This window comes from Sminthopsis crassicaudata, chromosome 5 (assembly GCF_048593235.1).
Source record: "Sminthopsis crassicaudata isolate SCR6 chromosome 5, ASM4859323v1, whole genome shotgun sequence".
Lineage (NCBI taxonomy): Eukaryota > Metazoa > Chordata > Mammalia > Dasyuromorphia > Dasyuridae > Sminthopsis > Sminthopsis crassicaudata.
Window position 1 is genome coordinate 3289528 of NC_133621.1, and position 15146 is coordinate 3304673.

The following is a 15146-nucleotide window of genomic DNA, read 5'->3' on the forward strand; positions in this document are numbered from 1 at the left end:
TGCGCCAGGCACTGTAACTGTGCCAGCTGAGGGGAAGCAGGCCCACTGTGTGCCAGGCACTGTAACTGTGCCAGCTGAGGGGAAGCAGGCCCACTGTGTGCCAGGCACTGTAACTATGCCAGCTGAGGGGGAGCAGGCCCACTGTGTGCCAGGCACTGTGCCAGCTGAGGGGGAGCAGGCCCACTGTGTGCCAGGCACTGTGCCAGCTGAGGGGAAGCAGGCCCACTGTGTGCCAGGCACTGTGCCAGGTGAGGGGGAGCAGGCCCACTGTGTGCCAGGCACTGTAACTGTGCCAGCTGAGGGGAAGCAGGCCCACTGTGCGCCAGGCACTGTAACTGTGCCAGCTGAGGGGAAGCAGGCCCACTGTGTGCCAGGCACTGTAACTATGCCAGCTGAGGGGGAGCAGGCCCAATGTGTGCCAGACACTGTGCCAGGTGAGGGAGAGCAGGCCCACTGTGTGCCAGGCACTGTAACTGTGCCAGCTGAGGGGGAGCAGGCCCACTGTGCGCCAGGCACTGTAACTGTGCCAGCTGAGGGGAAGCAGGCCCACTGTGTGCCAGGCACTGTGCCAGGTGAGGGAGAGCAGGCCCACTGTGCACCAGGCACTGTAACTGTGCCAGCTGAGGGGGAGCAGGCCCACTGTGTGCCAGGCACTGTGCCAGCTGAGGGGGAGCAGGGAGGAAGGGAAGGCCACAGTAGTTCTAAGAAGCCTGGACCAGGGAGTCCCCATCACCCCTCGGACCCCAGACCTACAGAGACAAACCAATGCGCTCTTTGAGAGGTGGCCATCGGCATTTATTCAGCACCGACTCTGTGCCGGGCACGTGGGAGGCAACGTTTCTGATAGGTCTGATGCCCGTGTGAGAAAGCACCACGTTCAGGCCCGGCAGACTCCAGCTCTCCGGCCGCCCCGTAACGAGCAGCCTCGTGGTCACTCTGACCCAGCCGCTTCTCGGAGGAAGCCTTTCACCCACTGTCTGCCCCAGCCCCGGCCTTGGGGGCTTGGTGAGGTGCCAGGAGCTGCCCAGTAGTCTAGTTTTAAACTGCTCGGAGGGGCCCGGTTCTGGGCAAAGCTGAGCATCCTGGCTGAGACGGCGGCTCCCAGCCCTGGGCCTCGGACAGCAGGGGAGGCGTTCAGGCCAGCACTCCTGGACAGAACTTGGAGGAGAGGAAACCCATTCCCTTGGCCAGGCAGCCCGCTGTGCCCCAGGCTCTCTGGCAGCTGGGCTCAGAATCATGTTTGAAATAAAGGGACCATGAGGAGATTCCAAATAGTCTCATGGATTCTTGGGGCTGCTTTAGAGGTACCCCTCCTGGCCCCCCAGGGCCGTGTCTCCCCCCCCCCACTCCCAGCCCCTGCCCACCTCTGCCCCCTCCTGTAGCAGTGCCAGACGAGGCTCTGGGAAGCAGGAAGAGCCCTGCACGAACCTGATCCCCGACTCCCAGGGACTAACACAGCAAAGGTCCCAGAGGTAGCTTGGACCATAGCTCAGGCCTGTAGGCCCGGGCCCCTGGGTGGTCAGCGGCTGTCCCTGGGCTGCCCGCAGTCTGCTGCCTCCGGGCGCACCGGGACGCAGCATGTCACTATAAAACACCTTCAAGGTGGCCAGCGGGCCGTCCTTCCAAGCGGCCAGTCGGATGACCTAGAGGGCGCTCCTCCCCGGGACCTCCTCCCCCCATGCTGGGTGCCATTCCCCGGCTTCTGCAGCTGCTGCTTCTACAAAATGGTCTGCACCAAGATGCTGAGGTGAAGCGGGGACCATCCCTTCCCCTACATATGTGGGCACCAGGGTGGCCTAGCCCCTCGGGCCCCCCCATTTCTCAGCCTGACAGTCTGCCTTAAGAAATGGGCCCATGACTCAGTGGGTCAGCTCTGTCCGAGACATTCACTGGTCAGCCAAGGGCCCACTCAACCTGGAGCGAGGTCTAATCACTCCCAGGAAGGTGCGGGCTGGGGCAATGGTGAAGGCCCAAACTGCCTTCGTCAGAGGCGCCAGCCAGGCTGGGAGCCCCCCAGAGCTCCAGGAAGTGGCCGTGCCAGGGAAAGGGGGCATTTCCTGCAGGACAACCTTCTGGCTCACGGGACCAGAAACCAAATGAAGATGAGGGACCTTCATCAGATTCCTACAGATCATGGATCAGAGCAAATGAGAAAAGTGATTGGTTCAGGCAGAACAGATTCTCAAACCATCCAAACAGCCGCCTCTGGCAGAGGCGGCCCTGGGGGGCAGGGGCACGGGCTGGGCTCAGGCCCCAGCCTCCTAGGGGCGACCTCCAGTCAAGTCTTTGGGGAGGCTCCTAGGCAGGTGGAGCTGTCAGAGCCCCTGAACAAGATGTCACTGGGGAATGGCTGACCATAAAACCTGGACAAGATCCCACGGGCCAGCCCGGGGAATCTCCCGTACCCCAGGGGAGCGAGCCCGTTGCCACGTGGGTTTGCTAGCCCTGCTCCACGGCGTCAGCCCCCCAGCTATCATCCAGACCACACAGGGTTAGGGCCGTATTCTGCACCAGTATCGAAACCACAGCTCGAGTTTCACATCTTTATTTGTCTGTTAAACTGAACATGATTTCATGCAATAAGGGGAAAATCAAGCATTTCCTGGTTGTGTAAAGAATTGTGCGGATGGCTTGTGGAAGACCTTCACTCTCACAGTCAAGAAAGCATGCTTTTCACTTAGAATTCTGGGCCTTCTTTCTTCAGTTTGCTATAATCCACATTTACGGAATAGAACTTGGAAAAAAGAAAGAAAAATACATGTTACATACCATTTAAATCTCTCCAAAGATGGCACAAACTCCCATGCTCTAGGTACCAGAGTGCAAGGAGTGAGGTCTTCTAAGACCCTCTTGAGGGGTCCATGAGACCAAGACTTCTTTCTTTTTTTTTTCTCCCCCTGAGGCTGGGGTTAAGTGACTCGCCCAGGGTCACACAGCCAGGAAGTGTTAAGTGTCTGAGACCAGATTTGAACTCGGGTCCTCCTGAATTCAGGGCTGGTGCTCTCTCCACCGTACTACCTAGCTGCCCCTAGACCAGGACTGCACGAACCTGATCCCCGACTCCCGACATTGTACTGAATATTCTCATTTCTCATTCGGCAAGCCCCATAGGCAAAAGCTCTTCAGGGATCTTGCTAAGAGTGTAAAGGGGGCCAGACACCAAAGAGTTCTGCTCATGTAATCAACAGTAAGCGGGTAAGAATTCGTACTGAGGAGTTAAAATTCTTCTCTTTTACTATCACCTGAAATAGGCTTAACGGTTAAAAACGCGTCTATAAAATCCCACTAATTTGACCTGGCCAATCCAAATCCAGAGATGTGTTTGTTTTAATGTGCAGATAAAAGAGAGAGAAATAAACGCACTTCTTTACCTGTAACTTCTCAGTCCATGTCTTTGGGAGCCTCATCAATGCACTGAGATTATAATTCTGACAGCCAATCCCGGCCAACGGGACTGGGCAGGGCCCAAGGCCTCGAGGCTGCCCCACCCCCCAGCTCTGGGCCGTAGCCTCCTGCCTTTAGCTCTGGCTTTCTAGCCCCAGGGCAATCTCAGCCTGACACACTTGGAGATTCATGTAAGGAGTGCCCAGGCACCCGCCCCCCCCCCCCTTGTACACTACTTGCACACACTCAAAACAAAAAGGGGTGGCAAGTAAGTGAATCACTGCTGTGACCCGTAGTCTCTAATTGTACTTAAATGTAAGGATCCCCGGTCAAACTGGGGAACACTGCAGAAGGTTGCCTTTCTCCTTGGGCCGGGTAAATGGCAGAGCTCCAGGGTGTGACATGCTCTCGGAGCAGAGCCCTGAAAGGCAGCCCACCCCCTCACATCCACCCCCTTCCTCAGGCGGGGAGGCCTGCTCTTAAAACCTGGTGCACCGGCCCTCTCCCTAGGGCCGAGCCCTCCCCCCAAAGCCCCTCACTTTCACTAAGTGTGAAGTCCGGCCTGGCTCCTGGAGGCCTCAGGATCAGCCCGTGAGGATAAGTAAAAGTCCCTGGTCTTTAGGGGGAGAAGGGAAAGGAGCAGGCAAACTGCTAGAGGAGGCTCCCAAAGATGGATCCTGGATTCTAGAGTCCTCCCTCCCTTCCTCCGGCTCACTCTCACCACGCCCTCAGATCCGGATTATCTCAATACCAAACTTCCAGCAATCAACAAACAGCGAGAAGAGCCATTTAACCAAAACATATGCTAATTGGAGCAACAGGTAATTAGCCTCCAGTCCTTGTGTGGATTGGGGCACACCCCCCTTCCAGAGTTTCAGCCCTTTACATGGAAGGACTGTGGAATGGACCAGGGCCGGCCTTCTCCAAGTTTGCCTCCCGGAAGCCGAAAGGTCTCCCGGGCAGAGCTGGGCCGGTCCTCTCCTTTTAGTGGGGGGCCCATTGGCCCGAGTACCCGCTCCTGATAAGTTGTAAGGCAGGGCTTTCTACTCGGTGTTTACCGAATTGCTTTCTAAAAGCCAACTGCTCCCTGATTTAACGCCTTGTTCAGATCGTTTTCCTTATTGGCTCTTTCGCAGCCCGTGGAGTTTTAGGGACCATCTGGAAGTCTTTGCTGCAGGAGACGACACCACCCAGGAGCAGCCCAGGTGACAGCCTTGGGCTCATCGCTGCTGGGAACAGCCCCGACTAGCTTATGTCCTTTCTCCCGGTTTGGTACAAGAGAGAAAAGTGGGGTTCAAGTAAGGAAACAGACATAAGGCTCGAGTTGGACTGTCTACGGCTGAGCTACTGGACCAAACCTGGCAGTAAAAGGTCCACAAAACCCCCCTTTCCTTCCAGAACACAGCTGAAGACGGTCTGGGAGAGGGTCAGAAAGCAGCCGCCCCCTCCGTGGCACAAACCACTGGCGCCTGCAGCGCCCACAGCCGGGGGGGGGGGGGGGGCCTGAGGGGGGGCAGCGGGCAGCTCGCTCCGCACACAGAACCAGCTCCCACTTCCTGGGGGACTTAGTGCCGACTACCCCCCCCCCTCGGAAACAGAAGGGAGGCGCGGGAATAAGCTGCGAGGTCCGGCTAAGGGACTGAGTGACTGGGGGTTTGGAGTCAGGCGCCACCACGGAAAGGTCACCAGGTCACGTCAGCCGCACTCTGGGACGGGCCGAACTATCCGCTTCTGGCTGAGACCTCGGCCGCACGGACTTCATTTCAAAGGGAGCTGATTCCAAGAGCCCCACAAAGAACAGAAAAGTCTCTTTCTGAAAGAATTTGGAGTCTGTCTGACGGGCTGTCCGAGGCGGGCTCCCTGACTACAGGAGAGGAGGAGGGGCCCAGCGGGGCAGCCGGGGTCTGAAGGACTCCTGGGGAGCAGGCCCAGCTCATGCCGCAAGGCAGCTTCAGATCCTGCTCCGGGGATGCCCCCCCATTCCCTGGGGGGCCGGCCCGACCACCGTGGGCTCCACTGCAAAAGTGAACTTGCTCTGGAAAGCGCCGGGCAGAAACCCCGGTTTCCACACGCGGGGCGGGGGCCTGGGCCAGAGAATTTTCACTGGAAGCTCTCCCGCGCTCCTCCAGCTCCTCCTTTCTACATGTCGGAGGGGACGCGGGACAACCCCGTGTCCTCCTTGACGCTTACGGCGGAGAGCTCGGCCAGCCGGCTCCTTCCACTTCTCCGCCGCGGGCCTTACCAGCGATTCCCACAAGCTCGGGGCCAGAGCGCGGAAGGACTAAGGTCGTGCGGGGCCTTCCCGGACCCCCACCCCCACCCGGCGGAATAGGGAACACTCCCCCCCCCCCCCAGAACCCGACCCCCGCCACACCTTCCGGAGGAGAGCCCGGCCTCACCTTGTACTGGTCGGTGGGATTCATTTTGTTCCAAGGTTCCGGGTTGTTCTTCCTGTCCCAACTGAGGACAAAGGCACAGGGACACACAGACCGTTAGGCGGGCGCCGATACGGCCCCCCTCCCCCACCCCGCCCTGCGGAGCGCCCTCAGCCCCTTTACATCGGACTTTATGCCCGTGGGTGCCCCCTCCCCCCCCCCCCCGGGAGGAAATGGCCCGGATCTCATTCTCGCCGCCAAGGGAGCAGCGGCCCGGGCAGGTTTGGGGAGAAAAGGCAGAGGAAGGCCGGCTGAGCCCGAACCCCGGGGGCGGGACTGACTGGGGGGAGACGCTGCCGCCAGATGGAGCCCAGCGCCCCGCGGGCCTCCTCGATGCAGCCTCCCCCCAGAAAGCAGCAGGCCCTGGGGCCCCAGGGGAAGGGGGTCCCGAGGGCGCCAGAGGGCAGAGACGCCCTCCCATCCCCCCTCTCCCTACCTGACGTCGGGGTTGAAGAGCGCCAGGCGCAGCACGTACAGCGAGGCCCCGGTGCCCCCGGCCCCGATGAACACGAACAGGGGGATCAACTGGACAAGCCAAAGAGGAGGAGAAAAGGATGAGGAGGGGCGGGGGGGGGGTGAGGAGCGGGCAGTCGGGGGTCTCCTAAGGTCTGGCCGGGTCCTGCTCCCAGCAGCCTCCACCCCCCCTGGCCCCACCCCTCACCCACCCGGGAAGAGAGCCAGTCTAATCTCCCCCCCAGGGCCGGGTCAGGTTACCGCCCCCTCTGCGGGCCGGAAGGCGGGCCTCCACCTCGGGTGGGGAAACTGAGCCACTCCCAGGCCCGAGGGAGCCGGGCCTGTCACTTTCCGAGGGAGAGACTGAGGCGCGCGGAGGGAGCCCGGGACCCCGGAAGTTACGGCCGGAGCAGCCCCCCGAAAGGAGGCCAAGGGCGGGGCGGCGGCCCCAAGGTCACGCGGCGTCCCTCCCTTTCCCGGCCCCGGGTCACGGGACGCTCACGCTCGGGTGCTTCTTGGCCTGGTTGAGGATCATGCGGAGCATGGCGGCGGCGGCGGGATCGGGCGGCTGCGGGACTCGGGGCTGCGTTCGCTTGTTCTTTAGTTCGCGGCTCTAAAGCCAATGTCACCGCAGAGCAGGAGGAGGAGGAGGAGTCGGGGGAGGAGGAGGAGCCGGGACGGCACGGTGGTTCGCACGCATGCGCGCACGCACGCTCGGCTAAGGACCCCGGCGTAAAGGACCTGTGATGGGGCTGTTCCCCCTACTGCCTGCTCGCCTCGCCTCGCCCCCGGGATGCGGCTCCCAGCCCCGCTGCCCTGGCCTCCCCGTGTCAAGCCCTGAGCTTCCCGGGGCTGACCCCCTTCCTCGGGGCTCCAAGGGCAAGAACGAGACCCAAACAGGCGCGAAACGGCACCCCGGCACCGAGAGGGGCGGGAGTAAGCGCGTGCGCCCGGGGGTGGCTGAAGGCGGAGCGCGTGTCGCTAGAGCGGCACGTGCCGGAAGCACGCAGGGGCCGGGGGCAAGGCCGAGGTCTTCCCCCAGAGACCTGGGGACTGCAGCTGCTCTGCTCCCTGGGGTCCCGGCCGCCCGGCCAACTCCCGAGGGCCCTGCTGGGCTGCAGGCTTCAGCGGCCGGGCCGGAAACGGAGCCTTCGTGCAACCTCGTCCCAGCGTCCCCGGCCCGACTATCCCCGATCTATCCCGGCCGGCTTCCATCCGTGCGCCGGCCCCCGTCCGTCCAGGGCTGCCATAGATCCCCGACTCGCTGCCTGCCTCCGGGCCTCTGCCCATCCGGCCCATCTATTCCATGTCCCCATGGGTGGCTCCCAACCACCGTGCTCCCGGTCTGAGCACTCAAACCCCCGTGCTCCCCTTCTGAGCACTCAAACCCCCGTGCTCCCAGTCTGAGCACCCGAACCACGGTGCTCCCCTTCTGAGCACCCAAACCCGTGCTCCCCGTCTGAGCACCCAAACCCCCGTGCTCCCGGTCCGAGCACCCAAATCACCGTGCTCCTGGTCTGAGCACCCAAACCCCCGTGCTCCCAGTCTGAGCACCCAAACTCGTGCTCCCCTTCTGAGCACCCAAACTCTTGCTCCCCTTCTGAGCACCCAAACCCCCGTGCTCCCCTTCTGAGCACTCAAACCTCCATGCTCCCAGTCTGAGCACTCAAACGCCCGTGCTCCCAGTCTGAGCACCCAAACCCCCGTGCTCCCCTTCTGAGCACCCAAACCCCCGTGCTCCCAGTCTGAGCACCCGAACCACGGTGCTCCCCTTCTGAGCACCCAAACCCTTGCTCCCCGTCTGAGCATCCCAACTCCGTGCACCCCGTCTGTGCACCCAAATCACCGTGCTCCCGGTCTGAGCACCCAAATCACCATGCTCCCGATCTGAGCACCCAAATCACCGTGCTCCCGGTCTGAGCACCCAAATCACCGTGCTCCCGGTCTGAGCACCTGAACCGGTGCTCCCCTTCTGAGCACCCAAACCCTTGCTCCCTATCTGAGTACCCCAACCCCGTGTACCCGGTCTGAGCACCCAAATCACCGTGCTCCCGGTCTGAGCACCCAAATCACCGTGCTCCCGGTCTGAGCACCCAAATCACCGTGCTCCTGGTCTGAGCACCCAAACCCTTGCTCCCTGTCTGAGCACCCCAACCCCGTGCACCCCGTCTGTGCACCCAAATCACCGTGCTCCCGGTCTGAGCACCTGAACCGGTGCTCCCGGTCTGAACACCCAAATCACCGTGCTCCCCGTCTGAACACCCCAACCCTGTGTACCCCGTCTGTGCACCCAAATCACCGTGCTCCCGGTCTGAGCACCCAAATCACCGTGCTCCCGGTCTGAGCACCCAAATCACCGTGCTCCTGGTCTGAGCACCCAAACCCGCGCTCCCAGTCTGAGCACCCGAACCCCCGTGCTCCCAGTCTGAAGCCCCTCCCAGCCAGGGCTGCCACATACCCCCCCACCTGCCTCCCCTCTCCATGGGTCTCGAACAACCATGCAGCTGTCCATCCATCCCTTCCGCTACTCCCCCCACCTGTGTGTGCCCCCCTGCATCCATGCCCTGTGGCAGGGGAAATCGGAAGGGTCCAAACCAGACGGAGTAGGGATCTCGGGGTTGAGCTGACGAGGTGAGACCAGGAGGCGGCCTCCACAGGAAGCAGGTGGTGCCCCGCGCTCTGGTCGGTGATCTGAGGAAACGGCTCCACCCTCAGATGTGAGTGTAGAGGCGCAGAGGAAAGTGTACCTGAAGCCAAGCTGCTCACGGCGGGTGGGGGTGGGGGAGAGTGCCGAGGATTCTCTAGTTCCCAGCACGGTGATGTCATGGTTCTACCGCTGGCACATGCTCAGTGGGCTGCTGCAGGGAGGTAATTGTACTGAGGTGGATAAGGGCCCAGAGGACAGGACCTGAGACACTCCTTCTCTGAGCAGCCTCCTCCACAAGATCCAGGCTGGGCCAGACTGAAGGAGACAGTAAAGACCAGACTGTTCCTGTCCATCCTCGGGGTGACAATCCGAAGACTTCCAGGAAGCCAGCCCCACATTAGGAATGACAGAATTTCTGTAGTGCTTGCAGCGCAAGATTGGGAGGGAGGCGCCGTCACACCCATTTTACAGATGACAATGTTGAGGCTGAGGGTGAGTGACTTGTCTGGGATCACACAACTAGTGGGTGTCTGAGTGCGTCTTCCTGACTGCAGAGCCCACTTTGTACTCACCGCCCCACCTGACTGCCTGGCATCACAGGTCCGAAACCACCGTGATCTGGTCGGGGCTCCTCCCCGGAGACGAGATAAGGAGCTCGGCAAGCTCTTTTCACTGTGAGGCAGCAGACTGCCTGGCTCCCCCTGGCGCCAGGAAAGGTGCCCACCGTGCAGGGCGGCAGCAGAGGCCGGCTGGCAGCCCTTATCCTCGAAGGGCACTCGGTGGTTTTCAAACATCCTTACAGTCCTGCACAATCACACGGGAAGGAGCCAGGGCACAGATTAGATCCCCATTTCACAGGTGGCAATGAGCTTTGGTACGGGGCGAGTGAGCTTCCATAGCACAAAACTCCTCCCAACGGAAGGCCCCACCTCTGCAGCCTCCCTCCGCGGACCTACTGGGGACCCTCAGTGGCCATCATGTGACTTGCTCAGGGTCCTCCACCACAGCGCAGTGTCTAAGATGGGGTGAGTCCTTCCAAGCTCTGAGGTCAGGTGTCTGAACTCTGCCTCAACGTCTCATGGGAATAAAGACCAAAAAAACTCCTTTAAGGAGTGTATTTGGGGAAAACACCCAGAAGTCCCCTTGTGTACAGCCTTTCCCCTCCACCAGCCTCCTCACTTTGGTATCAAGGCTTCCCACTCCTGGAAAGCAAAGCCTCCTTGGTTCACCAAGAGCCCGACCTTCATCCAGCCAGAGGGGCTTAATGCTTGCCCCCCTCTGGAAGTTCCTTCCCGTTCCTTGTTAAATGCTGTATTTCCTTATCTGCTGCCGGGCCCTGTCCGAGCCCAAGGACCAGACGTTTCTGTTGTAGGAGCCCCAGAGAATCTCACTGAAGTGTTTGTGTCACAGTGATTACGTATGACGGTCGACTTTTGACAGAAAAGTAATAACTTTTCTTAGAGATGACTCATTTGATAATTGAGCCACCCACACTTATCTCAATGCAAATTGAAGACGGTATCTTGTATCTTTTACTATGTTTTTATATTTAGTTACATTATTTTTTCTGTTAGAAAAATCGGCGACAAAATTTCTTTTTTTGGGGGGGGTAAAAAATATCTTTTTTTACTATTAAAAAAGACTCCAATCCAACCCTTTACCCATAAAAAAGTTTGTCCTTCGGTGTTGTAATCATTTAGCAAACTTCATTTAATCACACAAGAATGGAGAAAGGTAAATGATCTTATTTCTTCAACCATGTACCATGAATATTGACCTCCTTGTACTTCCCACAGAACCTAGACGGCTGCCCCTGGACCCTGGGCTCTGAGAGGTGAGCCTTCACCTTGTTTTCCCGAGAACTCACCCTCCACTCCATCAGCCCTCACCCCGCTGCCTCCACTGGTTTCCTGATCCCTTTATCTGGCATCTTCTGGAATGAAGAATGGTCTCGTTTGCCTGCATTTAATGCTTAGCCCAACACTCAGGATAAACTGAACATTTAAATGGTTTTTCATTGTCCGTTTCCTTCAGCTGAAAAAAAGTATGGAAGAGAAGGAAGTTCCAGATTGTAGGTCATCAAGGTTGACTTTTTTCCCTGGCAAGAATCTAGAATGTGTCACAGTATAGATGGTTTCGGGAAGAGCCAGAGCTGGACAAGTGATCTTGGAGGAGACTCCACCTCCTAACCACAGGCCATGCTAGAATACGCTTAGCCCTTTTCTGTGGGTTATTAAGTTGGCCAACTTGAGGAACGTTGTGGATCTTGTTGGCCCAGATTTTTGCCAAAGATCGACCAAGTTCTCATACCTTTTCCTATGGAAATATGGTTTCATATGGTGGAAGCAGACACAATCCCCCAACAGTGCTTTAGTATCCCAGTTTTCCTGCGTCTCCTTCAACATTTGTCATTTTCCTTTTGTGTCATGCTAGTTCATCTGATAGGTGTACAATGGTACCTCAGAGTTGTTTTAAATTGCATTTTTCTAATCAACAGTGATTTAGACCCTTGTTTTCCGGATGACTATAGATAGGTTTGAGTACTTAATCTGAATATTGCCTGTTCGTATTCTTTGACTATCAATTGAGGAATGTCCATTTAAAAAAAAAAATTAATTTCACTCATCTTTATAGTTTTGATTACTAAGAGAAATAGATGGGGGCAGCTAGGTGGTGCAGTGGATAGGGCACCAGCTCTGAATTCAGGAGGACCCGAGTTCAAATCTGGTCTTAGACACTTAACCCTTCCTAGCTGTGTGACCCTGGGCAAGTCACTTAACCCCAGCCTCCAAAAAAAAAAAAAAAAAAGAAATAGACATTTCTCTCTGTACATTTTCCCCCATTTCTCCTATTCTCTCTTCTCCTTTCACCCTGTCTTCAAAAGTGTTTTGCTTCTATCATCTAACTCCCTTAACCCCTCTTATCCATCAGTCCCCTTTCTCTTTCCCCCTTCCCCTTCTACTCTCTTGAAGGGTAGATAAATTTCTATACCCAACTGGGTTTTGTGTGGTAGTTTCTCTTTGAGTCAGTTTTGATGACTAAGGTTAAAGCATTTACTCCTTCTCCCACTTTCCTCCCCCCACTGTATAAGCTCTTTTTTTGTGAGATAATTTACCATATTCTATTTCTCCCTTTCCCCTTCTCTCTCTCTTATCCCTTAATTTCATTATTTTACATATCATCTCATCATATTCATGCCTCTATCCTCCTATGTATACTTTTAACTACTTTAATAATGAGAAAATTCTCGTTACCAGTATCATCTTCCCATGTAGGAATATAAAGTTTAACCTTATCGAATCCCTTATGACTTCTCTTCCTTGTTTATTTTTAAGCCTTTCTTAAGTTGAGTATTTGAGGCATATTTTAAAATTTATTTAGCTTTGGTCTTTTCATCAGGGATGCTTGAGAGTTCTTTATTTCATAAAAGATCCATTTCCCCCCCTGATGGGTAATATTCAGTTTTGTTCAGTTGGTGATTTAGAGTTGTAAGAGATCAAGTATGGCAGGACGACACTGGGAGGACTTTAGGCTCCATGTGCAAAGATAAGGCTCAGGAGCAGTGCAGGAGCTTTTTACCCTTTTCTGGGAATGTCCTGTTCCTGACATGCCATTTTTTTTTAAGCTTGAGTGTATATTGGGAAGCTAGTTACCCTATTGGTTACATTCATAGAATCATAGATTTAGATCTGGAAAGAACCTAATCCTTCCATTTTACAAATAAGGTGCCTAAGACTCACTCCCCAGAATCCCCTAGAATTAATGAGTCTTTCTGACTCCAAGCCCAGTGCCCTATCTACTCTTAACATTTTGCTTTTGGAAAGCTATACATGATCTATATGTAAGCTATATTTGGAATTTTCTCAATGTAAACTCTCAGTGAGCAAAACTAGCCAAAGAGAGATGAGTACCTCTTATCTTAGCCCTCAAAATTAGACTTTTTCCACATAAGTTCAGACTGAGGGAGGCTGCCATAAGTTACACAACCATTCTATTTCCTTCTGAAAGAGAGCTTACCTATTTTATTTTCTTTTTGTTTCAAATAAAGGAAAACTTACTATATTTAAGAAGATTTTACTCTACTTAATGTAGAGAAATGGACCCCAAAATAATAAACTAAACTTTTATTCAGCAGAAGACTTTCCTACTTTTTTAAAATGATGAAATGCTTTGAGGCATCCTGAAAGTTGGCTTTGCAAGGAGCCATGGTTTGCATGGAGAGGGACTAGGACCTCAACAACTGAGAAAACAGATAAGCACAAGGCATCTATTTCTGACAGGCTGGGGTGTTGTGATCATGTCTCATCAAATTGGGATGGCAATCCCAGAAAAGCATAGCAGATGGCCAATGACAGCACTGCAGAGCAGCTTCTCAAGGACACAGCATTGAGAGTGAAAAACAGGAAGATTCATCCTCAACTTTAAAGGTAAAGAATGCTTTGAGACACAGCACAAACACATGATACCTTCTATTCCTTTCATTTTTTTTTATCTCTTTTTTGGGGGGATAACATCACAAATAAACAAAAATGTACTTAAATTATTCAGGCTTAAAATAGCAAAAATTACACATCTGAACTGAAATTTTCTGCAGTGTCAGCTCTGTGGTACATAAATAGGAAGAATCATTTGGGCCTTACATTTGGGGATGGTCAGAAATTCTTAGTATGAGAGAATGTATTTCAGCAGTATCTTGAAGTCTCCCTCACAATAATTTCCACCCTAGCTTCACCAATCTGTATTACAAAACTACAAGTTAATCTTTTAAGTCATCATTTTTGCCATATCATTTCTCAGCACAATGGTTCCCTATCACCAAAAGAATAGTTTCCAAACTTTAGCCTGGACTTTTCAGGGTCACAGTCACTAATAAACTGGGTAATTCCTTGAACATCACTGACATCAGGACATATGTAATTAAGACAATATTGGAGTTCTGGGATCCAGGCCCTTGTAGCTCTCAGACCTGAGACATATATTCAAAAAGAGGTTACTAATTTAGAAGATGTAGACTGTGAGGATTTCACCTTAGAGACTGGTCATTTAACTTTCTCTTTTCAAAATCAATCAGCTAATGATTCCTCTATTATTAAAAAGTCTCTTGCTTTATTTTATTCAGTGGGTTTCCTGTTTTTGTTTTTTTTTTTCATTTTATTTCTTCTTTGATTTTCAGAATTTTAGTGATTTTTTTTAAAGTATTGATTTAAAAAAATTAGTGTACTTCCAATTTATTGAGCTGGTTTTTTTTCTTTTAGAAAAAAATTAGAGGTGTACATTTTCCTTTAAAAAGTACTTTGACTCTATCCCCCCCAAAATATGGCATTATCTCACCATGACATTTTTTGAAGTAGCATTTTATTTTTCTTAAATTACATATTAAAACAATTTTAAACATTTTTTTTTAAGTTTTAAGTTTTAAATTCTAAACCTCTTTCCCTCTTCTGCTCCCTCCTGAGGTAGTAAGCAATCTGATATAGGCTATATATGTGCATGTATAACAAATGTAAAACACTTGCATGTTAGTCATTTTGTACAAGAACATTTGAACAAAAACAAAAGGAGAAAGAAAGAAAAAGAAAGAACACTTTAGTCTGCATTTAGACAAAAATCAGTTCTTTCTCTAGAAATGGACAGTATTTTTCACCAAGAGTCCTTTAGGATTGTTGTATTGTGCTGTATTGCTGAAAATAGTTAAATCATTCACAACTCATCATTATACAAATTGTTATTACTATATACAACATTCACTTGATTCTGCTCTCTTCATTTTGCATCTGTTCATGAAAGTCTTTCCAGGTATTTCTGAAATTATCCTGTTTGTTATTTCTTTATAACACAATAATATTCCATAATAATCACATACCACAACTTGTTTAGCACCCTCCAATTATGGACATACCCTTCATTTCTAATTCTTAACCACCACAAAAAGAGCTGCTATATATTTTTGTATGTGGAGACATAACATTTAGTGAAGTTATCATTTTCATAATTTCTCGTTATCAATTCTTTAGCATAAAGTTATTTAGTCTTCTATTACTTTTTTTTTTTTTTACCAGCTCATTTCCTTTTATTGATGGATTGTTTTTGGTCATATTTCTCTCTGGTTAATTTTCTTAAATACAATAAAAATTTCTTAAATATAATAAAAACATTGGAAAATAAGATTTTCTTTTGTTTTCTCTATTTCCATTTTTTAAAAGCTTTTTATTTTCAAAATATATGTG

General features: G+C 52.9%; 1 protein-coding gene across 1 annotated transcript; it reads right to left on the bottom strand.

The window, feature by feature from the left end:
- Window positions 1-2529: 2529 nt before the first annotated feature.
- NDUFA4 (NDUFA4 mitochondrial complex associated) lies at window positions 2530-6979 on the bottom strand. The gene is made up of 4 exons (XM_074269247.1): window positions 6775-6979; window positions 6256-6344; window positions 5784-5844; window positions 2530-2734 (listed from the first exon to the last, which is right to left on the bottom strand). Exons 1-4 carry the CDS (start codon window positions 6814-6816, stop codon window positions 2678-2680), a joined length of 249 nt encoding a protein of 82 aa, XP_074125348.1. The 5' UTR covers window positions 6817-6979; the 3' UTR covers window positions 2530-2677.
- Window positions 6980-15146: the final 8167 nt, after the last annotated feature.

Coding starts and splice junctions, on each gene's coding strand:
- NDUFA4 (XM_074269247.1), bottom strand. CDS start 6,816: ATGCTCCGCATGATCCTCAACCAGGCCAAGAAGCACCCGAGC. Junction 6,345..6,774: donor AGGCCAAGAAGCACCCGAGC/GTGAGCGTCCCG, acceptor TGGCTTGTCCAG/TTGATCCCCCTGTTCGTGTT. Junction 5,845..6,255: donor CTCTTCAACCCCGACGTCAG/GTAGGGAGAGGG, acceptor CTTTGTCCTCAG/TTGGGACAGGAAGAACAACC.